The 23,104-nt window shown below is 51.9% G+C and overlaps 11 protein-coding genes across 11 annotated transcripts; 7 read left to right on the forward strand and 4 right to left on the reverse strand.

The window, feature by feature from the left end:
* Positions 1-17: 17 nt before the first annotated feature.
* Positions 18-5,328, forward strand: BDV17DRAFT_298511 (putative plasma membrane phosphate transporter Pho87; the record flags this gene model as incomplete). The annotated part of the gene is made up of 8 exons (XM_073763705.1): positions 18-314; positions 407-808; positions 866-1,241; positions 1,829-2,309; positions 2,445-3,672; positions 3,718-4,062; positions 4,108-4,885; positions 4,943-5,328. 8 exons carry the CDS (start codon positions 18-20, stop codon positions 5,086-5,088), a joined length of 4,053 nt encoding a protein of 1,350 aa, XP_073615429.1. The 3' UTR covers positions 5,089-5,328.
* Positions 5,224-6,270, reverse strand: BDV17DRAFT_93546 (uncharacterized protein). Its single transcript, XM_073765371.1, has 2 exons — positions 5,617-6,270; positions 5,224-5,546 (listed from the first exon to the last, which is right to left on the reverse strand). The coding sequence occupies exons 1-2, from the start codon at positions 6,138-6,140 to the stop codon at positions 5,540-5,542; spliced, it is 531 nt and encodes a 176-aa protein (XP_073615430.1). The 5' UTR covers positions 6,141-6,270; the 3' UTR covers positions 5,224-5,539.
* A 1,117-nt stretch (positions 6,271-7,387) lies between these two features.
* Positions 7,388-8,228, forward strand: BDV17DRAFT_93644 (uncharacterized protein). Its single transcript, XM_073765372.1, has 2 exons — positions 7,388-7,872; positions 8,102-8,228. Exons 1-2 carry the CDS (start codon positions 7,469-7,471, stop codon positions 8,106-8,108), a joined length of 411 nt encoding a protein of 136 aa, XP_073615431.1. The 5' UTR covers positions 7,388-7,468; the 3' UTR covers positions 8,109-8,228.
* A 345-nt stretch (positions 8,229-8,573) lies between these two features.
* On the forward strand, positions 8,574-9,966 carry BDV17DRAFT_263891 (DUF2470 domain-containing protein). The gene has a single exon (XM_073757947.1). The coding sequence runs from the start codon at positions 8,878-8,880 to the stop codon at positions 9,559-9,561; it is 684 nt and encodes a 227-aa protein (XP_073615432.1). The 5' UTR covers positions 8,574-8,877; the 3' UTR covers positions 9,562-9,966.
* A 734-nt stretch (positions 9,967-10,700) lies between these two features.
* Positions 10,701-11,370, reverse strand: BDV17DRAFT_291522 (uncharacterized protein; the record flags this gene model as incomplete). Its single annotated transcript, XM_073762152.1, has 2 exons — positions 10,701-11,167; positions 11,337-11,370. The coding sequence occupies 2 exons, from the start codon at positions 11,368-11,370 to the stop codon at positions 10,701-10,703; spliced, it is 501 nt and encodes a 166-aa protein (XP_073615433.1).
* A 305-nt stretch (positions 11,371-11,675) lies between these two features.
* BDV17DRAFT_93698 (uncharacterized protein) lies at positions 11,676-12,098 on the reverse strand. The gene has a single exon (XM_073765373.1). It carries the CDS (start codon positions 12,010-12,012, stop codon positions 11,710-11,712), a length of 303 nt encoding a protein of 100 aa, XP_073615434.1. The 5' UTR covers positions 12,013-12,098; the 3' UTR covers positions 11,676-11,709.
* Positions 12,099-12,332: 234 nt separating this feature from the next.
* Positions 12,333-13,685, forward strand: BDV17DRAFT_263894 (40S ribosomal protein eS8). Its single transcript, XM_073757948.1, has 3 exons — positions 12,333-12,401; positions 12,800-12,894; positions 12,954-13,685. The coding sequence occupies exons 2-3, from the start codon at positions 12,821-12,823 to the stop codon at positions 13,480-13,482; spliced, it is 603 nt and encodes a 200-aa protein (XP_073615435.1). The 5' UTR covers positions 12,333-12,401; positions 12,800-12,820; the 3' UTR covers positions 13,483-13,685.
* A 70-nt stretch (positions 13,686-13,755) lies between these two features.
* On the forward strand, positions 13,756-15,257 carry BDV17DRAFT_263895 (metallophosphatase domain-containing protein). The gene has a single exon (XM_073757949.1). It carries the CDS (start codon positions 13,888-13,890, stop codon positions 14,965-14,967), a length of 1,080 nt encoding a protein of 359 aa, XP_073615436.1. The 5' UTR covers positions 13,756-13,887; the 3' UTR covers positions 14,968-15,257.
* Positions 15,258-15,492: 235 nt separating this feature from the next.
* On the reverse strand, positions 15,493-18,889 carry BDV17DRAFT_93719 (UTP14 family protein). Its single transcript, XM_073765374.1, has 2 exons — positions 16,069-18,889; positions 15,493-16,006 (listed from the first exon to the last, which is right to left on the reverse strand). The coding sequence occupies exons 1-2, from the start codon at positions 18,799-18,801 to the stop codon at positions 15,824-15,826; spliced, it is 2,916 nt and encodes a 971-aa protein (XP_073615437.1). The 5' UTR covers positions 18,802-18,889; the 3' UTR covers positions 15,493-15,823.
* A 174-nt stretch (positions 18,890-19,063) lies between these two features.
* Positions 19,064-19,512, forward strand: BDV17DRAFT_291526 (mitochondrial 54S ribosomal protein mL41; the record flags this gene model as incomplete). Its single annotated transcript, XM_073762153.1, has 2 exons — positions 19,064-19,243; positions 19,306-19,512. The coding sequence occupies 2 exons, from the start codon at positions 19,064-19,066 to the stop codon at positions 19,510-19,512; spliced, it is 387 nt and encodes a 128-aa protein (XP_073615438.1).
* A 516-nt stretch (positions 19,513-20,028) lies between these two features.
* BDV17DRAFT_298517 (RmlC-like cupin domain-containing protein) lies at positions 20,029-21,979 on the forward strand (the record flags this gene model as incomplete). The annotated part of the gene is made up of 4 exons (XM_073763706.1): positions 20,029-20,557; positions 20,607-21,382; positions 21,437-21,809; positions 21,877-21,979. Exons 1-4 carry the CDS (start codon positions 20,490-20,492, stop codon positions 21,977-21,979), a joined length of 1,320 nt encoding a protein of 439 aa, XP_073615439.1. The 5' UTR covers positions 20,029-20,489.
* Between the last annotated feature and the right edge of the window lie 1,125 nt (positions 21,980-23,104).

Genomic DNA, 23,104 nt, shown 5'->3' on the forward strand with positions numbered 1-23,104 from the left:
CAGTTAAGACACTCAAGATGCCACCCCGTCTCAATCTCTTTGCCGCAAAATCGGCAATCCCTGTTTTCCGCCAACCCTCTGCCGCCGCCGTCCGCCGCACCGCCGCGCCATGCACACCACTTCAGCGGAGATGGAACTCTTCGAACTCCGATGGGAAGGAAAAGAAGGACCTTGAGGAGGCACAGCGCCAGGCCGAGTCAATGCCTCATGTCTCCGAGGAGGCTGCCGAGATAAATAAGATCATGGGCAAGGAGAAGAGATGCGATGGGACTCCGTCGAGCCCGGAGTTGGAGCAGGGAACGCCTGTTTCGGAGGTATGCAGCCGCTCACTGTGTTTTACCCTGCGGGATATAAATGTATCTTTCGGGGCTATTGTATGGCATTGGGCTAACGGTGAAATGAAAAGCTCCTCTCCCGCGACAAAGAAGGCCAGAAGTACGCACCCAAGGTCTTCCAGGACCAGATGAAGAACAATAAGCGGTCGTTCTCGACGTCTGCTCGTCGGTACCAGCTCGAAAACCAGAACCAGAACAAGCCTGGCCCTGATTCTATCCCAGACCCTGCTGGACTTGGAGCCGGAGCCAACGGCGAGGCAGGCGCCATGTCCGACGCAGAGCAAGCCGCGCTCCTCGAGAACATGATTTCACAAGTTTCTCGGGAAACAGAGGACCTTCTCCCCGACGGCCTCAAGTACCCTGCGCCGGAGTCGCTGCCCCCGACAGAGAACTTCCGGCACAGATATTCCGATGTCGTTGAGCAGTTTACGAAGAATCTTATGAAGGATGGCAAGTTGGCTATTGCCCAAAAGGTAGTCTACCTCTTTCCTATTTACCTACACACTCCACTGACCTATTGTCCAAAATAGAACATGTCTTATATCCTCGACTTCCTTCGTTCCTCCCCAGCCCCAAACACAAACCCCCGCCGCCCTCTCCTCCCCGGCCCACCAGCCCCTCAACTCCCTCTGGATCCAGTCCTATACCTAACACTCATCGTCGACTCTGTCGCACCCTTGATCAAACTACACAGCGCCACCGGTATCGCTGGTGGTGGTCAATCGATCCAGATCCCCGTTGCGCTCACAGAGCGGCAGCGCCGGAGGGCCGCTATCGGATGGATCATCGATTCGTCTGAAAGGCGACGTGATTCAAAGTTTGCCGCAAGGGTCGCGAATGAGCTTTTGGCTGTTGCTGAGGGACGAAGTGGTGTCTGGGAGAAGAGGGAGAATGTTCATAAACTTGGTATCGCGGCCAGAGTCAATATCGGCGCCAAGGCGATGCGGAGGGGAAAGAACTTTTAGAGGTGAAGACGTGGAGGTGGAGGTCGATGGTGTGAAAGCGTCTCGAATCTGCGGCCCTTGGACTGGTGGATGGATATATACTCCGAGTACTGCCTCCAGCTACCTACCTATCTGCCTGGATCTGGTATATTCTCTCCATCGACCTATCGTGTATTTCTAGGACTGGGCTTTCTGTCGGGCATTTCTCTCATTTAGATGTGTATAATTGATCTACGATACGCTGCTAAAAAGTGACCACCTGCAGTATCAAGTGCAGTAGTAGAGAATGCTAAGAAGAGGCTAATCCCAATTGGGCCGACAGTCGGCCCGTGGGCGGTGCGCCAAAGTCAGCAGTTTAGAGCTTCAACTTGGCAGACCGCATGCGAGGAGACTCTCTCAGCTCCAGTAATGCTGCGTCCACTGCCTCTATACTTATAACTATACCTCCCTGTTCGGTCTCTTAATACCGCATCCCTTGCTGGCGAATTCGAGTTCTGGCCGTTGAGCTCCCGACCTGCGACGAACTCCACTATTAAGACGCTACCGCAGCTCCGAGAACCAGCCAGCGATTCAAGCCCACCACGCCGCACAACGTGTCGTCGAATGCAGGAAGACCAGGTGTGGCACGCTTCGCTTATGCGACGAGTGCCTCCACTAACAACAACGGTATAACTTTGCCTCCACAAGATATCGAGCTCGTCGAGTATCCCGTCCCGCCTCGTACGACAACCACAAGGCCCCCACGCAATCTTCCCCAAGAGCTCAGGACACAACCCTCTCGATTACTTCAGTCCTTTCAGCAGACTGAGCGCGATCCTTCAGGTTGCCCGACTCAGCAACTACAAATAGATCGTTTTCGTTGGGGCAAGCCTGTTAGGTTTCGACATTGGGTAGAAGCTCTCCATCACCGCTCCGCGAAATCCCAGGACAGTGACGCAACCTTCAAGATGAAGTTCTCTCACAGCATTCAGTTTAATGCTGTTCCGGACTGGAGCGCGTATTATATCGCCTACAGTAATCTTAAGAAACTGTATGTTCGAAATCCCCGGCGGTTACTTGTAATGATATCATTTCAGCCGGCCCCTCCCGCGGGGTGTGACAGAGGGCAATGCTTGTGTGATGCAGCTCTTGATCGAGGAAAGCTAACGAAAGGTCTTCTTTTTAGGATATATACGCTGGAACAGCAAGTCCACCGACAAAATGAACAGGGCGTCGACGTCGAGTACGCCCCGCTGCTAGACGATACGCAGAATGCCGATGGGACATTCCAGCAGGCTCTTGATGTAGAATTGGACAAGATTTGCTCTTTTTACCGAACAAAGGAAGCGGAAATCCTCGAGGAGGTTGGCGATGTTATGAGAGATGCCGAGGAGTACACGGCAAAGGCTGACGGAGCCGACATGAACCCAATGCACGACAGCATGACTAAAGGGAGAAGGGTGAGCACGGGCTCCATCCCAGAACACCAGGCCGACCTGGGCTCAGAACGCGAAAGGCGTGAGAGCTTGGTGAGCGAACCAGCTGCGGATGACGACGAGGATAGTGATGACGAGCGTCCTTTGACGGCACGTCGCTCGCTAGGCCAGTCACAGAGCATCCAATTCGGCCCATCTGACGATGACCGAACGGAGGATATGCGAAGCTCAATCTGGGCTGACTCGAGGTATGGCCTTCAAAGTCAGACCCTTACTCGACGCGGGACCCAGCACGAGCAGTTTACCGACCCAACGCTCATGGACCTTTTTAACTCAGCTGCTTCTTTGAAGAAGCGGATTATTGCTGTCTATGTTTCGCTTTGCGGACTCAAGTCGTATATTCAGCTGAACAAGACCGGGTTCTCAAAGGCTTTGAAGAAATACGACAAGATCATTGATCGTGATCTGCGCCGGCAGTATATTGGGTCCACTGTGTCTCGCGCCTACCCTTTCCTTAACGAAACCATGGAGAAGGTGGAGGGTCGTATTGGCCAGATTGAGCAACTATACGCGGACCTGACTACGACCGGCGATCTGGATCTGGCCAAGCGCGAGCTTCGTCTACACCTGCGAGAGCATGTTGTTTGGGAAAGGAACACAGTGTGGAGGGAAATGATTGGCATTGAAAGAAAGGCGCAGGCTGCTAATGTCGGTCTTCGTCGGACCCTTCTAGGAGGGGACGCGGACCCTACGACAGCGCGCCGACAGGGGGATGAACAAGCAGTCTCGACCAAGGAGGTCCGGACGCCTCTTGGAGTATTCAGTGCCCCGACATGGCTCTGCAGTGCAAACTTTGCGACACTTGTCGTCGTAATCGTTGTCTTTGCTACACTTCTCTCGGTCCGCATTATGGAGAAGCCAGAGCAGCAGAATTGTCTGGCGATGCTCGTTTTTGTGAGCTTGTTATGGGCCACTGAGGTGAGTAAGCATACCCTTCGTGTCGATTAAGCTAATTTCTCTCAGGTGATCCCGCTTTTCGTGACGTCGTTACTCATTCCCTTCCTGGTCGTACTGCTCGGTATCATGAAGTCAGACGAGAAACCATATAAGCGGTTGGGGCCAAAAGAGGCTACTACTGTTGCCTTTGGCGCCATGTGGACCCCTGTGATTATGCTGCTTCTCGGCGGGTTTACTATAGCTGCCGCGCTATCCAAATACGACATTGCTCGGCGTATGGCAATGTTTGTGTTGAGCAAAGCCGGGTCCAACCACCGTGTTGTGTTACTTACCAACATGTTCGTGAGCATGTTCCTCAGCATGTGGATTAGCAACGTAGCCTCACCGGTGCTCTGCTATTCGATCATCCAGGTTAGTGATATCTCGTCATTAGTGGTTCCCAGCTAACGGACGCAGCCATTGTTGCGAAACCTCCAACCTGACTCTAGCTTCGCCCGAGCTTTGGTTCTTGGAATTGCTCTTTCTGCAAATGTTGGCGGTGCAGCGTCGCCTATTGCCTCTCCGCAGAATATCATTGCGCTGCAAAACATGTATCCTAGCATCAGCTGGGGTACGTGGTTCTTTATTTCACTTCCAGTCTGCATCATCTCGATTCTGCTGATCTGGGTGCTTCTGCTGGTGACGTTCCGACCAGGTAAAGACACGACTATTGTGCCAATTCGTCCAGTCAAGGATAAATTTTCCGGCATCCAATACTTTGTCAGCATTGTCACCCTAACCACAATTGGTTTGTGGTGTGGTAGTCACCAACTCGAGCACGTGTTCGGAGACATGGGCGTGATTGCGATTATCCCCATCGTGCTGTTTTTTGGTACTGGAATCCTGAACAAGGAAGACTTCAACAATTTCCTCTGGACCATCATCATCCTTGCTGCCGGTGGGCTTTGCCTTGGAAAGGCCGTGACGTCCTCTGGGCTTTTGCACACCATTGCAGAGGGTATCCGGGCCCGAGTCGAAGGTTTCAGTCTTTATGGAGTCCTCATCGCATTTTCGGCACTGATCCTGGTCATCGCGACCTTCATCTCGCATACCGTTGCAGCGCTGATCATCCTCCCCCTCGTTCGACAAATCGGCGTCGGCATGGACGACCCACACCCCAACCTGCTGGTGATGGCCAGCGCATTGATGTGCTCGGTAGCCATGGCTCTGCCTACGAGTGGCTTCCCAAATATGAGTATGTCCCCGATTTACTACTAGCTTAGCGTTGTGAGACAGACTAACGATGTTCTAGCCGCTATTATGACGGAGGTGCCGCAGACCGGGCAGCGCTACCTGCAAGTGCGGCACTTTTTGACGCGGGGCATCCCCGCCAGTCTGATGTCATTTGCAGTGATAGTCACGCTCGGATACGGTCTTATGCGTGTCGCTGGCTTATAGTCTTTCTTGCACAGGCTAGATGAGTTGCTCGCTTCGCTTTTCAATTCTGCATGCTAGATAGATGAGCTGTTGGCTCTTGATCGTACATATGCTAGATCCCAGATTGGGTTATGGGATTTGATTTCAGGGAGTTGTGTCTTGATGAATATTGATCGGTTTTCATAGGTTACAAGCAATGCAATTATGAGATAGAAATGGCACGCCTATTAAGCTGAAAGCGAAATTGGGATAAGAATAAAGTGACCTCGCAATGGATCTAAAGAAGTTCCAGAAATCACCCACTGCAAAGCAGAACAGGTTAAAGCAAATCGTGTCGACATCGTAGCGGACCAGCATCAAGCACAGTCATCGTATCAGTAAAGTGGTAGAGTTGTGGTGACGCAGCACGCAGCAGCATACAGGAGGCTGCATCAACCAAGGCAACAGCCTGGACCATTCGGCGCATCAAGCACTAATTCCTAATCAGTCAGTCAGCATATCTACCCAAGCCCAGACCCATAATCAGGTAAGAAATCCAGGAAGACATACAACAACCCCAGCGTCAAATCACCATGAATCTTCGCCTTCAGCTGCACCTCAATATCCAGATTCAGATCCAGCCTAAGCCGTAACTGCTCATCACTACCTCCCTTCTCCTCACCACCCCCTTCCTCCTGTTCCTTACCACCACCAAGAACACCACCAACGGCCTTCCCCGCGCTCCCCGTAACGCCATTCACTGCATTCCCCGCAGTGTTCTGCACGAGGTCTGTTGCTTGGTTGGCGCCGCCGAGACCACCGAGTGGACCGCCATCAGAGCCCTCTTGTTGGCGGCGGGGACGGCGCTGCTGGCGCTGCTGCCGGCGAGGTCGGCGCTGTTGTTGGGGTTGACGTTCCATCTCTGGCTCTGGGCGGTCGATCTCTTCTGTGTCGGATTCTTGGTTTTGGTTTTGGTTCTTGTTGTTATCGGGTGTGGCGTCTTGCTCGGGGGCAGGCTGGCGCTGCTGGTTGGGGGTGTCGTTGTCGGAGGACTCTTCCTTCGGGTTCGGGGACTGGGGGTTTGAGTCGGACATGATGAAGAGGGTTTATTGAAGGTCTATCGGGTCGGGGTATATAAGCACTTTGAAAAATAAAGTATGGATTGGAGAACGGTAGGTATATACGTAGGTGGTGTCGCGGATATAGTGTCAAGTGATCCTAGACAAGGGAAATGCTGTTTCCTTCTGCACCAATACGTGGCTATAATTATTTATAACCCTACACTTCTGCATCCTGCAGCCTGGTTATTCAGAATTACTTCACAGGCACAGCGTCATTGTTTCCCTGAATAGGTTAGCTGGGCCGCGTACAGCTAGCAGTGGCCTGGAGGGTATGATGAAAGAGGGCCTGGATGTGGGCTGGACATGACGTCTACCCCAGCAGGGATTGTAGACGGAGACAGTTGCAATTCATCCAGCCGGCCGAGACTCCATTACTCCATCCATTTGCACCTAATCTGTGCTGATTGACTTAATTAATGGAGAAAAACGGATCCTTGTGTAACGCCGTCGCAAATCTTGGTTTGAGTCGATGTAGTGCCAGCCAATCAGGGCCGACCCACGCAATGCATTGTTTCCATCTTACTTGATTCAACACTCGCTACCGGGTCTTGCCCGTGCCTGGTTGGTTAATTTTAGCCTGCCCATGGCCACGATTCCAACCTACTTTTCCTGACGCTTAACGTTTTTTCTCCTGAGATCTGACGGGCGGATCCTTGGGTCGGTGCTTTACACGCGTATGGCCCGTCTTCCTGGGTCTGGATACTGGCTCAGGAGAATATTATTTGTTATTATTTGTTTTGGTATCTTTTCCGATGCTCCTGGCTCCAGGTGAGGTGGAGGAGGATTATGACGATATCTGAATATCAGATTCAGGGTTTACGCGGGATGGTGTCATCGGCTCCATGGGCCAAGTGGCTGGCTTAGCCCCCCTGCAGTGCATTATTTGGCGGTGCTAGTAGATATACTTGCATATGTTAAGGCCAGTCTGATGATCGATGATGTATCGTGCACCGGCATCCGGGCTAGTGCAGTGTAGTGTGGTCCTGGGATAGGATCTCCAGCTTGATGCTGTGGATGTGACGTAGGTGCTTACTTTCTGGCCGTCCAGCACCACTGAAGTCATCGGGGTCTTGACTTGCAACTGTTGACGATTGCTATTTTTGTTTTTGTTAATATACGAGTGGTTGCATTGCATTTTATGTCATTTTGGTTTTGGTTTTCTCTGTTCTTCTACACTGTACCTTACTGTAGTTTCTCTTGACGAACACCTCTATACTTCTACTATACCCCGGCCTCCTAAAACCTCATCCTCCACAACCTTACCACCACTCCACCTCCACAACACAACACTCCCCAATAAAATGTCAACCGCCGAAAAACAACAAAAGAAGAACCCCGTCAAGGAAGAGCCCCAAGACGATGACCAACAAGCTCAACGCGGCCCTCCCCAAGATGACGACGACTACTACTCGGACGAATATGACGACGATGACTACTCCGACGAGTACGACGACGACTACTCCGACGAAGAGGAAGAGAACTCTGGCCAGGCAATGCAGCAGTACAACCGCGGCGGCCAGACAATAAGCAGCAAGGACCAGCCTGCGCCACCGCCGCCGCAAATCAACAACGGCGCGATGGGCCGCGCCGATAACAAAAAGGGCATTGACGACCAGGACGGGCTGAAGCTGAAGCTGGATGTCAATTTGGATATTGAGGTTGAGTTGAAGGCGAGGATTCATGGTGATTTGACGTTGGCGCTGCTGTGAGTGAACCCCTTACCCTCTTTACTCTCTTTCTCGTCTCCTTGAATTCCCCTGCGGGGATATATATACTTATAATCGTCTCCTCACACTGGCCTGCCAGGACCTGAATCGTCCTGGGCCGGTCCGGGGAGCGATTATTACGTTGTCATGATGGTGGAAATCTGGAACTGCCATTGCCATTTGAATTACCTGCCAATCTCGTATAGGAGTTAACGACCTCGACAACAGTGCTTAAGCTTAAGCATCGAGACGCTCGAGACGTCGTTCCCATCACGCCGTGATTAACGAACGAGCCGCGTCCCTTTCAATTTCGACGAGTCATGATTTTTGCGCGCACAGAAGCTTCCCTATATTGTTTGGTCTTGCTGGGGAGGATGGATGGAGATATATTATGTCGCCAAACCAACTGCTGGTAATGCTGAAGATGGTTTGCTGGGGTTAGGGCAGATTTGGGTTCGGTTCGGTCCTAGCATTGAGGTCATTGATTAATGTTTCATGAAGTTCTGTCTGTAATCTGGATTGTTTAGAGCGTTGTCGAATGAATATACAGAGTACTATCCATCTCATAGTTAATGACTCCGCATTTGTCATCCAGATCCCCCGGCCCTCGCACATTGCCGTCTGGTTCCTAACGTCTATGGTGGAGCACATGGCCATGCTTTGGCCACATGTGTCACGCTTTTAGCCGAGACTGAGAACCCGGACCGAGGCGTCTCCGGCGGCCGACATCAGAATTCAGTTTTCTGGTTCAACTGCGAGCTCACTGTCAACGGTCATTCTATTCCTAACCACAGCCAGCCTTAACCCTTGGTTCCTGATCCCTCGAGCTCCAGCTCAGGTCCGACACAAGTCAAACCTGCCTTAACTGTTTTAGCTCCGACGGAGAACCAGAACCAGAACCGCACCCTCTACCTCACCCCTCGCCCTCTCACATCGCCATCGCATCCCACTCTATCCATTGCCCAACCACAACTCAAACTAGCTCAAGGCCAAAAACCACCAAAATGAGCGCCGCCGCAACAGACTCCTCCCGAAAACCCTTCATAATCTCTCACATGAACGCCGACCACACGCGCTCCCTATCTTTGTACCTCCGCGCATACTGCTCCGTTTCCGCGCCGCGCGCGGAACAGCCTACACTCGAGGATATCCGGAACACGGACATGGTCATATCCGCGCAAGGAAGCCGGTACACGATCCCCTTCGACCCGCCTCTTTCTTCATTATCTGAGGCGCGCGAGCGCGTGGTCGCTATGCACAAGGAGGCGCTGAAGAGACTGGGTCTTTCGGACGTCAAGATGGACAGGTATATACCCCCCAAAGGAGGGCAATGGGTTGGATTCACGCTTTGTGCTGCGGTTATGGTGTTCTATGCGCGGAGGGCGAATTTCGTGCCCGGTGGTTGGGTTTACGAGACATTTGGGCTGGATAACTATCCCGGATTCACGGGGTTTAGTCTCAAGTGGGGGCCTGTGATCTGGTGGTTTCTTGTGCTGGCGCATGGTTTTGAGGCGGTGGTTTTGCTTTATTGGCATAGGTTAAGGAAGTACCGGGTGAGGCCGTTCTCGGGGGTGTGGTGGGTTTGGATGGTGTTGGGGTTTGTGGAGGGGTTTCCGGCTTGGATGAGGGTCGATGAGGAGGTTAGTAGGGTTGAGGGGGTGGAGGCTGAGCGGAAGAAGAGCTCTTGACAAGGCCCTATCGATTTTCATAGCCCGGATGACTTGTGGGTATTTTATTCGACCTGGCAAACGGCTGGTTTTTCCGCGCTGCTGGTAGTTACGCGGCCTGAGGCACGAAAGAAGTGACTTTGCGGCCGATATTGACCCGCCACCTGCACCGTCGCATGGTTCGAGAATATGTCAGTAAATCAGCTCATATAATGAACTGTGTCCTCAGAAGCTTGAGTTGGTCAGATTTTGGCGTCGTAGCAGTTGATCTTCGTGGTGTTGGGCGTGGGAAGGACGTCGATCGTGTTGGATCTAGATTTCGGGGCTTCATATCGTAGTATGCAACCTGCCTTTCGGTCTAAAATGAGGAACACACGTACGATTTCTGGAATAATCCAGTCTGCTCAATCTAATCACGCTTCTAGCAACCTTGTGGCAGCCTGACTGCAGTGGTGCGTCCATGTTTAGCCTCAGTGTTACTGTACTGGGCGTATACTTGCCCTGGGAATATCCCAACATTTCAGGTATGATTCCAGCTTCGGGAAACTCTCTCTATATATGGTGACCGGCTCGTTGCCATCGAGGCCATTCCATCAAGTCTCGTCGGGTTAGAGCAGGATTGAGTATTCTAGGCATTGTTACCTACTATTCACCCTCACTTTGAAACGGCCGTGGCCGGAAAACAATGGCTCTCCATTATTCTCAGCATTCAGGCTTCTTTGAAACCTCCTGCCTACCATGCCTATCTTGTGTTGTATCAATTTGGCTCCGCTGTTTCAACCGTCTCCCAACACTCTTTCATACATACTCTTCTTGTTCTTCGAACATTGAAGTAAACTCCTATGGGATACTCGGTTTGTGCAATAATAGTTTGAGAAGGAAAAAGTGTATCGGTCCTGACTACGGAGCAAGGTTCTACATATCTCACCCAGTAAGAATTCCAGGGAAATGGGCCGACCCAAGAGGTAGTCATTTCTAGTTGTCTACGCTCAAACTTGATGAAGTAAACTGCCCATGGTCAAACGGCGTATATTGCATTGGTAGAAAGGTCTTAATTGACAGCAACGCCCAGTATAGCGACCAATTAATCACTCCTTTTCCTACCATTCGTCCTCCAACAATCGTTCCTGGAAACCGGAAGTAAAATTCATCCTCGACAGCTAGTATTCGGCAGCCTCATTTTTGAACGAGACGACTTCGGGATCCTCTTCAAGATAGGGGATCGAGACGGACTTGTAGTAGTCTGCAAGTTGTTCGACGGTCCACTCGTTGGTAGCCAGCGCGACATGCGCCCTAGTGATTCCGACATTATGGGCGTCTTCGGCGAAGGGTTCTTTCTGGAGGCAGAAGCCGTTGATCTTGAGAAACATGTCGGCTGCAACCAAAGCAGTACGCTTGTTTCCGTCGGTGTACGCGTGGTTCTTCATCAGCTTCTCGGCGAGGTTGGCGGCGAGGTGGAGACATCGTGCACCTGTCCGTAGTGCTTGAGATTCATGGGCGAGCTGATAGCGGATTCCAGCATTTCGGGCTGTGTTGGAACATGCGTAGAGACATACAGTCTGTGAAGGCGCTGGGCCTGACCCGCGGTGAGGAAACGGATGGTTCTTGTGGCCATTCTCAGAGAGACCTTGGAGCCAAAGATCCTTGTGTTAGACATTTCACGGGGATGTGTTGGAGTTAGGTACCGAGAGCGACAGACTTATGATTTGAAGTAGTTCGCAGTACTCAAGGGTATATGAGTGTCTCGAAAAGTGAGAAGTTCAAAGAAATGAGGCTGCCCCGTGAGCGCCGCATACCGAAAGCGCCACCAGCAAAGTTTCCTCTAAGCATAGTCGTCGTCATTCGTCATAGCCATCACTGGTATCACATATGCTTCAGTTGCTCCAAGGCTTCCGCCAGAGGATGTGGCCTTTTGTGTATGTATTCAGCAAAAGTTGCTAGGCCGATTTTAACTATTGGTCTATGTAAAGTTCGACACTGACCAGCTGAACTTACCATCAGGAGTTCCATCAAGAGTGATGTGATGCATAAACCCACTCAAGAACAGAGTAGCAGGGCTGATATCCGTCTTTGTTTGGCGGGGAGACTTCTTGGGACATAAAGCCGAGGGTAACTGGACGATTCTATGCAGAAAAGGTAAGGAATTGCAACACTGTCTGGAAATGGCCTTTACTTACCAAGACCGAAGTACTGGGATTCATGGAAGAATACTAGTTTGCATTTGTCGAGGTTACTCGCTACCGACAAGGAAGAGTGTAGTTGGCTCGCAATGGAAAAGGCACGTCCAGTTTCTTGATCAACCATGACATAGGCCTCGTGAGGTTTGCCAGCTTCAATTGGCACTTTCGTAGTTATCAGTTTTCCCTGGCTATCATAATTTGTGAAGTCTGCGGTAAGGCGATGGAATTGCCGAGTGATAGTAGCCCCGGTGCTATACTTGAGGGGAACTGGGCGAGATAGATAACGAAGCATCTCTTCGCGTTAGGAGCTTGTTGAGTTGACTCACTCCGTATGAAAATCAGTCGAAGACTACCAATATAGTCGGGAGATGATAGACGAAGACAATGTCATGAGAATTGAGGCTCACGACGGAGTTATAGTAACACTGGGCCGGAGCGGAAGAAGTAGAGCATCCAGCCTCATAAATCAGGCACCAGCTTAGCCCATAAAAGCAAAGCGTAGACGAGGTCACGGGGTCCCCACCAGACCAAGTTGGGTTAGCGCCCACGAAAATAGGGCAAGTTTGACAAGCGAGAGACACACACGGAACTCACGATCGCCGACGACAAGCACTCAACTCCCCGACAACCTCACGACAACCCTTGCCGCTGCGTTCCTGGTGAAGGGCTGCTGGATTAGAGGTGAGTTCCTAATTTCATCTCAGCTGTGATATTTCTTTTCGGTTTCCGTTGGTTCTATCTCGTCGAGCGAGTGTCGTGCGCCTTTGATCGGTCTCACAATTTCCATCGTCAATTCGTCCAAGTCAACTCGTCACCGGTATCGATCTAGAGGGAGGGGCATACAATTGGAGACGGAGGCTCAATTTCGACATTGCTGCTGTCTTGTGTTTCTGGTGTGATTGGGTTCAAGATTTTTTCTCTTTCGGACTCCACTGGAGAATTTGTGGATTGGGATATTGCAACCCAACGACAGTGCTCGATAGCTCAACAACCTCGACGGGATAAAACCGGAGGCTCGATTTTGGATTCACAGCTGTACAACTTACTTGCTTCGACTCGTGCTAATTGTACTTGGACAGTCCCCCACATCGACCGCAAACATGGGTATTTCTCGCGACTCGCGCCACAAGCGCTCGGCCACCGGTGCTAAGCGCGCCCACTACCGCAAGAAGAGGTATGATTGAGACGGCACTGGAATCCGAATCATGGACAGAATTGACGTTTGGCCAACAGAGCGTTCGAGAAGGGTCGCCAGCCCGCCAACACCCGTATTGGCACCAAGCGCATCCACCTTGTCCGCACCCGTGGTGGTAACCAGAAGTTCCGTGCCCTCCGTCTCGAGTCCGGCAACTTTTCCTGGGGTTCCGAGGGTGTCTCCCGCAAGACCCGTGTCATCGTTGTCGCCTACCACCCCTCGAACAACGAACTCGTCCGTACCAACACCCTGACCAAGTCCGCTGTCGTTCAGATCGATGCCGCTCCTTTCAGGCAATGGTATGAGGCTCACTACGGCCAGCCCATCGGCCGCAGACGCCAGGCTAAGACCGAGACCACCGAGGAGAAGAAGAGCAACAGTGTCGTGAAGAAGCAAGCTGCTCGCTTCGCTGAGTCCGGCAAGGTCGAATCCGCCATCGAGAGACAGTTCGAGTCCGGTCGTCTGTACGCCGTTATTGCTTCTCGTCCCGGCCAGAGCGGACGTGTTGACGGCTACATCCTGGAGGGTGAGGAGCTTGCGTTCTACCAGCGTGCGATCCGCAAGTAAGCGCAAGTAAATGAGAAGAGATATCGCAAAAAATTAAATTTTTCCCTCTTATTTTTTTGTGAAGCCTTGATTGTCATGTAAAAGGGTGTGGTATCGGAGTTAGCAACTTCAGAATTTTCAACTTTCCTGATCTTGACCTCATGGCACTGGCATCTAGGGGGCTACAGATGTAGAGCTGATAATGAATGATTTACGGACCTTTCTCCTGGGAGCAAACTGTAATCCTTTACGTACACAAACCTAACTACGCGGCCTGTCAGAAAATCATATCGTCGATGCCTCGGCGTCCCGATAAGTGGTCATCTCCCCGCATCCCTCAGCTCCTCCCGCTCTCGAGTCCCCATCCCATCCGTCTCACTTCAACGTCTAAGCCCATCGCCTTACAACGACAGTTTCTTCACAATCATGCCGCAAACAACGAAAACGCGCCTCCTTCTCCTCTCAGACACGCATACCACACCCCCCGCCCCCGCACATTCCTCCGCCTCAAGCACACCCTACCGCACCCCCCTCCCAAATGCCCAAATCCTCCTCCACGCCGGCGACATCACAAAAGTCGGCCTATACCACGAACACGTATCCATGCTTGAGATCCTGGAATCACACCCCGCCGAATTGAAAATCGTCATTGCAGGAAACCACGATATCACGCTGGACGAAGATTACTACAACAACGTTGGGTGGCGTCGACATCGGTACCGCGCGCCCGGGGGTCGAGACCATCTCGCGAAACTGCCAGATCCGAACTTCACACGGGAAGTTGGGACGGGCGCCGAACCGGGTTTGGGACTCGAGGAGCCGACGAAGATTGAAGAGCTGTATACTAGTCCCGAAGCCGTCGCGCATGGGATTTGCTATATGGAGGAGGAAATCAGGACCTTTACGCTTCCGAGCACGGGCGCCAAGTTCACGGTCTATGCGAGTCCGTACACGCCTGAGTTCTGTGCTTGGGCGTTTGCGTACCCACGAAGTGAAGATAGATTCAATCCGTCGCTGAGCGGAGCAGCGAAGGCTGCGGCGACTCCCATCCCTGACTACCCGGGCGTCGATATTTGTTTAACACATGGTCCGCCGTACGGTATACTAGATCAGGTCGTTGGGAGTGGCGAGAGCGTAGGCTGCGAACATCTCTATCGCGCTGTGAGGAGAGCTCGGCCCGCGCTGCATGTTTTTGGGCATATCCATGAAGGATATGGGGTTAGGCGGGTGGAGTGGGATACGCAGCCACAGTCACAGTCAAAGTTAACATCGACCTTCGGACCCGGAAATGGAGTCAAGAAGGTCGACGAAGTTCCATGGGACCGGGAAGATGTGATGGATGAGCGAGGGGCGTACATAGATCTCACATCTGGTTCTGGGAGGCCGTTGCGGCGCGGGGAGGAGACGGTATTCGTGAATGCTAGCGTTGTCACGGTGGAATATAAGGGGCTTAATGCGCCTTGGGTGGTGGATTTGGATTTGGAGGTTGATGAGAGTTTACGGTAGCTACAGTGGGTTTTGCGTGGATTGGTAGGGAGTAGAGATATATATTTATCGTTAGCATGCCCAGGATATGACGATAGAAACCCAAACCATAATGAAGCTAGCCCTAGTATGCCGACATATATCTGGGATATGGCAAACGATCTGTTCCTCGAAATTGACGCCCGTCATTGACTATACCGACCATTCTGACTTTGATGGTGTGCGATCAAGCTCCGGCCCAGTGTAGGTGCCACGATATATGCTACCTAAACAATGCTCAAGCACTCTAGAGAATTGCCACCAAGAGCAAGTCAGTGGTCGATGTATCCAACGGTGAAGCCATACAGTAGAAAGAGCTATTTACTCTGTACGATATCCCTCCAAATCTTCCAGAGAGCCCATGACGGTTGGCGGGCATAAGTGTTCTACATCACCTAGTGCATTGCAAGTTACGTATACTACTAGTAGTAGGCCAGTATCATTCTCGGTTGTGACGTCGACTTTATATAATGGTACGACGCATAACAGAGTAATCTGTATGACGGTCCTCGTTCTGAGCTCCTCTGCTGAATTAATTGAAGTAGCAGACGAATCCTTCAGCGAACTTCGTACAGCATATTTGCCGTAAGACCAAGATTCAGACTCCAAAACTTAAGGACGTGGACAGAACCCACTGAATAGTGAGTGAAGTGAGAGCAAAGTATCCAAATGTTGGGTATCCAAGGTTGCTTGTATATTTTTGAATGCCTATGTACTCCAACTCCGATTCCAACGACAAAGCGATGGGTATGATACCTACGCCCCGGTGACGATAGGAATATACTATAATCGTCAAGAAAGGATAAAGTATCCCCTTTCCCAGCGAAGCATGGGAAGCTTATACCATCGGCTTCTCCATCGGCTTGATAACGCCCTGCTTGACCATAACGCGAGGCTTCGTAGAAGACTGGAATGTCTCCTTGGTAGACCACTCGGGCCCAATAGGAACACGCAAAGACCGCTCGTATTGCTGCTTCGACTCGAAGGGGTGGGGGAGTTGTGTTGCGAGGTACTTGTTGTTCTGAACACAGTCAGTATACGCCAATTTCAACAAGTGGTCATAGTGTGAGGTGAGAGACATACCTTCTTGATTTTCTTCTCATTAATTATAACCCGGTTGAGCCTCGCGTCCTTGCGATTCTCAGGCTTAACGCCCTGAACCTTCGTCAGGACTTTCCTCTGCCGAGCCTTCTCTTTCCTGCTCACGCCGTCGCCCGTCCAGCTTCCCCAGCCGGGAAGAGTCTCGTCAATGACCTTGTCGCCTTCGTCCGCAATGGTGTCGAGCTTCTCCTGCTCGAATTCCTGCACGACTTCGTCGCCCGCGAAGGCGCGTTTCACGAGGTCGTGGTTTTTTAGGAGGACAGGGACTTCGGGTTCGCTGTCGGATGCGGAGGCGTCTCCGCCGTGGGTGACGGGCTTGGGCTTAGCAGCTGGGGTGGGCTTCTTGGAGGAGTTTGCGGGGTTGTCGATCTCGGTTGTGATGTCGATGGTTTGTTGCATGTCGTCTGTCTTTGCGCGGCGGTTGTTTCGCGTTGTTTGGACGAGCCAGGGGTTCTCTTCTTCGGCATCGGACTCGTCTCGTGGAGCGGGCGTGGGCGCGGGCTTGGATGGAGCGGGTTTGTTGTTCGGTTTCGCGGTGGATTTGGCCTTGTTATTGGAGGCGGCCTTGGTTTCGGCATCCTGCTCAGCATCATGTTCCTGCTCTTCGTCTGACCCTGGCGCTTCCTCAAACTCATTACGGTAAGTCTGCTTCTTGTTTTTATCCTTCTCAGCCTTCTTGTCTGGGACGCCAAACTTGCGACGCCCTTCTTCGGACTCAGCCTCAGACTGGGATTCCTGGCCTTGTAGTTCGCGGTTTAAGCGGCGGATTTCGGCATCGTTTTGCGCCTTGCGGGCTGCTTCTGCATTCTGCATGAACTTCATCGAAAGCAACTTGTGATGAGGTCCCTTGACCTCCTCGCCGCCGGCTTCGTCGTCTTGGAGTTTGCCGAGCTTCTTTAGGAGCTTCCGTTTGTCGGAGTCGGAGTCTTGCTCTTCCCATGGGTTTTCGTCTTCGGACTCGGAGTCGGAGCTGGAGCCCAGGTAGTCATCATCACCCCTGCGCACACGCTTTCCTTCGATGCGCTGCCGGAGTTCTTTCTCCCGGTGTGCTTCGCGTTGTGCCAGCTCAACGGCGCCGTGTCGGGCATCTTCGTCCCAGGCGGTTCGGCCAGTCTGCTTCAGGCTCTTTGCCCATTTGCTTTCCTTGTGCTTATTGCCCATTCGTGCCTCGGCTCGTAGTCGTTCGTTCTTCTCGCGGTCCTCTTCATCAGGGTCGATGCCGGCGTCGATGAGAGCTTGCCGTTCCTTCTGCTCCATTCGCTCTTGTTCCTTGCGATGAACACGGCGATAAGACTTGCTCTTGATTTTCTTGATACGCTTAGCGCGGACCTCTTCGCGGAACATCAGGTCACGGTGCTTGCGCAGCTCAGCTCGTCGGGCCCGGATCTCTTCAATCGGGATATTGCGCGATTGGAGTTCTTCGATCTCTGCGACTTGATCCTCGGCGGATTTTCCCTGCGCATCGGCCAAACCACTCTCCACGAGGATGTCCTGGATTGTGTTTTCAAGGCCAGTCTGCGGCTTGACGATGCCCAGGGTGTTCGTGAGTTGGTTGTCGGGATCGGGCAGAGGGAACATGAGATGCTCGGCGCGGCGATTGGCCTTGACCGTCTCAATCCATCGGCCCAACGTCTCTTTGCTCTTCTCGTACGCCGCTTCACGGTCAAGACGGCCTTGTTGCCGCTTGGCGAGGGGCGCGTCGAGCTTCCCGGGAATTCCTGACGATGTTTTTTGTTCGGTTACGGCGGAGTCGACGTGCTTGAGAGAGTTCTTCAGCCGCGAGTCGGTCACTGATGGGAGGAGGTCGGCAACTGTGAGCTTTCGTGTAGACGTCAATCCGAACTCTGTAGGGTCGAGGTGCTCCTGGCCGCTTTTTGTTTTCCGCTGAGGTTTAGAGGCGTTTGATGTGTCGATAGAGTCCACGAAGTTTTGTAGTTTCGCCAGACCATCTTCGTTTCCGGCGTCCTCGTCGTCGCTCAATGACAGTTCAGATCCGTCTTTTTCGTCGTCGGACTCACTCTCGTCGTCGCCTTCGGACCCTTCATCTTCATCTTCGGGATCGTCACGCTCAGCGCGCTTCTTCGCTTTCGCTGCCTTTCTGGCTTCTTCTTCTTCCTCAGCGACGTTCATATCCCAAGCGGCGACCAGATCGATAGCATCCTCTCCGAGATCGTCATCATCCTCCATATCCTCATCTTCATCCGCATCAGACTCATCCTCCCCCTCAGACAGATTGATCTCCCGCTCCCGTTTCGGTTTCTTCACATTTTTAGCCTTCGACTTATCCTTATACGTCGAACTTCCCCGAAACGTAAACCCCTCAAACCTCTCCTCATCACTCGACCCCATAGCCTCATCACTATCAAGTTCACTATCATTATCACTATCCACGCCAACCCTCCACTTGTTCCCCTCCCCATCACTCCCCTCATTCGAATCTATCTCGGCATCGTCATCACCGAAACGGCGCCGCTTGTTATCCGGCCCGTCGAAGTCATCTTCGTCTTCGTCGTCCCGCCCGATGTTCCGCTTGCGCTTGAAGTAGTCGTCGTCTTCGCCGAGCCGGCTGCGTCTGATTTTATGCTTTATCGGGTTCTCGGCTTCGGCGATTGAAAGGGCATTCAGGATCTTGCCGGATTTTTTCTTCGTCACGGACTTTTTCTTGTTCTGTTCTGAGTCGCGCGGGCCGCGCTGTTGGGTGTGTTTGCGAGGCATGTTGCGCTATCCTCAAATAAAGAAAGCGCTAGAAAAGACAATGTTGGGCCCAGCAAGAATCTGGTCCCCGAGGCAAGAGCTATCTAGAGCTTTTTGCTCGTGCTGGTGGTGTAATAAATTTCCTTATCGGCGGCAGAAAAAAAATACTTGGCAAGGCGGAGAGGGCGTCTGACCGCCAACGAAACTCCGATTCATCCTCCGCATCAACATCTGGTATCAAAAGAAAAGGACTAAGGGGCAATCCAAATCATACACATTCAAAATGAAACCCTCACAGCCGATGATGGCGCGTCTGCGCCTGACAACGAAGCAAGTCGGTGGTGGCTACTACAAGGGTAACCGGACCGGCTCGATGGGTTACTTTGCGAAGAACGGATCGTACGTGATTGACTGGAAGAAGGTCCGCACGTATGCTGTTCCTGAGAATTTAGATGAATTCAAGGTATGCGAAGCGGCAGTACACTCCAATTGTTCCAATTGATGGTACTAATTTGTTGCTTGCAGCTTACGCCGTTCGTGACGAAACTCATGGCCCCTACGAAGAGTCGCTACACACAGGATATTGAGAGGAAGGGAAAGACCTTTACCGTCGAGAGGGCACTCGGTGCTAAAGACTACCTTGATTTGTGGGCGTCGGATAATGGGCAGGAGGTTGCTAGGCAGGAGGAGCTTGATGAGACAGCGGCAGCGGCTAAGGCTTCGCGTCAATAGATGGTGGGACGATGCAGGTTGGCACGATCTGGTGCCGAGGTATGATGCTCGTTCTCTAGCATACCATGGTATGGGATGTTGATTGTATCGACAGGCATAACAGCGGTGAGCGGCCGTCTCCGACCAATGCCGACCAATCCGCGGACGCATTACCGGATCCAGCTCTGGTTTTGGTTCATTGTATTATATGTACAGTATAACATTGGAGATGGAGAATCTCGACACAACGCCTGGAGCATGACATCCGGACCACTGAGTCTAGAGGTGCTGCTTTCTCTGAGGCGATTGGTTGCTGGCGCATATATGGGTTTTACTACGACAGCATGGCTGCTTTCTCGTCTTTGGCGATGCGATTAACACATAGAACAATATTATGGATACCCTGAATATTCAGTAAGTTTGGGGGATCTGGACATGTCTAATCCCGGTTTCAATCAAATACTTGACCCAAACTCAATTATGGGATGATCCAATCTTACGACTGCCATCTAAACTTCTCTATCTTTTCTATTATGGAAACCAGCCATCCGCATATACCTTGTTGTTGAGGCTTGCCCTTGACAAGAATCATTCTGCGCCATGATATCTTGACTAACCACTTTAGCCAAAGCTCATCTGGCAGGGCTGTCAACTTATTCTATCTCTGTCATCATTGGTGCCCGCGCGCCTCCTCGGCCGAAGCTCCATCACATTCACCATCAGCAACCGACAACACAAGCGCTGCGTATCATGCGGGGAATACCATACTTTGTTGCTTGTCCAGTGACTACATCCTGCATCGTATGCAAGGTGTTGATTCCGCGTCATTATCTTGAGTCAGGACTAGCCTATGCCTTCCATGGCTCTGACGGCTCCTCGGCTCCTCAACCTCAGCCTATATTTATTCGTTGAAAGGCCTCTAAAGCCGCTCTCGTGCAATGTACCGGCCTCTACATTTTAGTCAGGTCTATGCACTCTACTAGAAAATAGCCTTCAGCATGCCGGCATCAATATTCGCCGTCGTAGACCCGTTCACATACCACGCCGGTCTCAATTCCTACCATGAGTACATATCCATCACCCAACCCCTCTCACAGCTTTCTGAATGATGGCAGATCGGAATCCATAAAAAACGCCCTCCCCAAACCCCAGAGCCTCCCCCAGCGACATAGCCTAGGTCTCTACCCCGAACGCATAAGCGGCACATCCTTCACTGCAAAGCGCGCAGTCAGCAAGCAGACATTTCTGTACCGGATCTTGCCCTCGACAGCGCAATCAGGATGGACTCGGCTTCCAGACCACCCGCTCACTTACCGTCCAGCGGATCTCAACTTCGTCCCGGACCAGGTGATCTGGCCGCCTGTGGAAGTTAAAGAGGATAAGACGTTCCTCGATGGAATAATTATGATTGGTAGCGCTGGTGATCCAACGATCAAGAATGGTGTCGCGTATTACTTCTTCTCCTGTGGTATTAGCATGAGTGAAAGGAGCGCGTTTTACTCAGCGGATGGGGATATGCTTATCGTTCCGCAACTGGGCGTGCTTGATATCAAGACAGAAATGGGTGAGATTAGGGTGCGGCCGCGTGAGATTGTGGTGGTGCCTAGGGGTATTCGATTTAGGGTTTCGTTGCCCAATGGGCCGGCAAGGGGCCACGTTATTGAGGCGTACTCTGGCCACTTTGACCTTCCTGAGCTTGGGCCCATTGGGACATTGGGGCTGGCGAATGTACGGGACTTTGAAATTCCAAGGGCGAATTATGTTGATACCGACGAGGTCACGGAGGTCATTGCGAAGTTTGGGGGCAGGGTTCATAAGACTGGGATGAAGGGAAGTGCATTCAATGCTGTTGCGTGGCATGGGACGTACTATCCTTTCAAATATGACCTAGGTAAGCCCTCCTGACTGCCCGACCATGCCTATCACCCTAACACTGCACCCCCAGGAAAATTCATGCCCATGGGCTCAACCCTCTACGACCACCAAGACCCCTCAATTTACACCGTACTAACCTGCCCCTCCGATAAACCCGACCACCCGGCCATCGACTTCCACGTCCTAGGCCCGCGGTGGATGGTAATGGAAGATACTTTCCAGATCCCCTATTTCCACCGCAACACCATGTCCGAGTTTTCGTCTGTTCTGAGCGGCGGGTTCGATCTCTCGCGCGTCCCGCCTCAGATGTTTGGGATGAGCGGGTTGCATAATATGCTTAGTCCACATGGACTTTCGGCGGGTGAGACGGAGAATGCAATTAAAAAGGTGCTGAAGCCGGAGCGTGTGCCGGATGATACGATGGCATTTTTGGTGGAGAGTTGGTGAGTTATACGGCCCTTTTTAGAATGACGGCCAGGGTTTGTGTGCATAAACTGACCTTGTGGGAAGTTACCCTATTGGATTGACGGACTGGGCGTATGAGAATGCTATCAAGCTCCATAGTGCTGAGGACTTTGGGGGGTTTAAGAAGCGGTTTAACCCTAAGATCTAGCTAACCGGGCCGTTCTAATGGGCAGATAACACCATTTTCGTAGCATAACAATAAGAAAGATTCAGTAAAGTGAACTAGGCTTGTTCTCTAAAATGCTGCTCTGCAGTCTCAGCCTTACTAGCGAACAATCAGTGCACACAGGCTTAGCTGTCATTCCTCGGCACACGGGTGCTCGGCAGCACAGCACGACAACCAGCTCATGAGATGCGAAGATCTAGCTCGACTCCTATTCTAGTCAGTATGTATATCCTGGAAATAATAGTAGGCGCTGATATCTTCCCCGCCATCTACATCCCCAGGGCAGCTTCCAGCACTGCACCAACAAAATCTTCCCCACCTTGGTTGTCGTCCATACTTTCAACTACCTACCTATTTCCCTACCTAGCTCTGATATCTTGAAGCAAACACTGCAACTCCCAACCTGAACGATATTCCAGCTATCCTGTCCGGGCTCAAAACCAAAGTGAAAATGCATATCCCCTCCTCGATCAAAACTCGCCCCTCCACTCAGGAACCCTCAACACAAGTCGCAAGTCCACCCCTCGACACGCCCACGCCCGCCGAACCAACCAAATACTCACATTCTCGATACATAAGTCTGCCTCTGCAACACTCGAAAACAGCAATTCAACCGAGGGCAAGATATGGAGCAAGGGGCTGGATACCTTGCAAAGCTCGGATGGATTCAAGAGGCTTTATTGGGGGAAGCACGTTGAGAAGGAAGATGGGGATGAGGAGATGGGGGTGGTGAGGGTGCAGATTGTTATTTGTGAGTATTTTATCTATCTTTCTCTGTTCCTCTTCCCTGTGAGGGTGTGGGGTGAAAGACAGGGCTGACGGGACTGTGATGCGTACAAAATCCAGTTCGAGAAACACTACCCCAGCACCAAGCATTCCTCTCCTCAGCTTTATACCAATCCCTCCTGACTCACCTCTCTCCTCTATCCCCAACCTTATCCCAAACCCCCAAACCCCAAATCCACCACGCGCACCTCTCAAACTTCACCAGCTTCCCCCAAACCCTCTGCGGTGCCCCCATAACCGGGACAGCAATCTACCACACAACATCACGCCCCTCCTTCCTCAAGACCTGGACGTTATAGACAACCCTCATCCCATCCGTCC

Source organism: Aspergillus undulatus (genome assembly GCF_047715775.1).
Source record: "Aspergillus undulatus strain CBS 261.88 unplaced genomic scaffold BDV17scaffold_25, whole genome shotgun sequence".
In the NCBI taxonomy this organism is placed as follows: Eukaryota; Fungi; Ascomycota; class Eurotiomycetes; order Eurotiales; family Aspergillaceae; genus Aspergillus; species Aspergillus undulatus.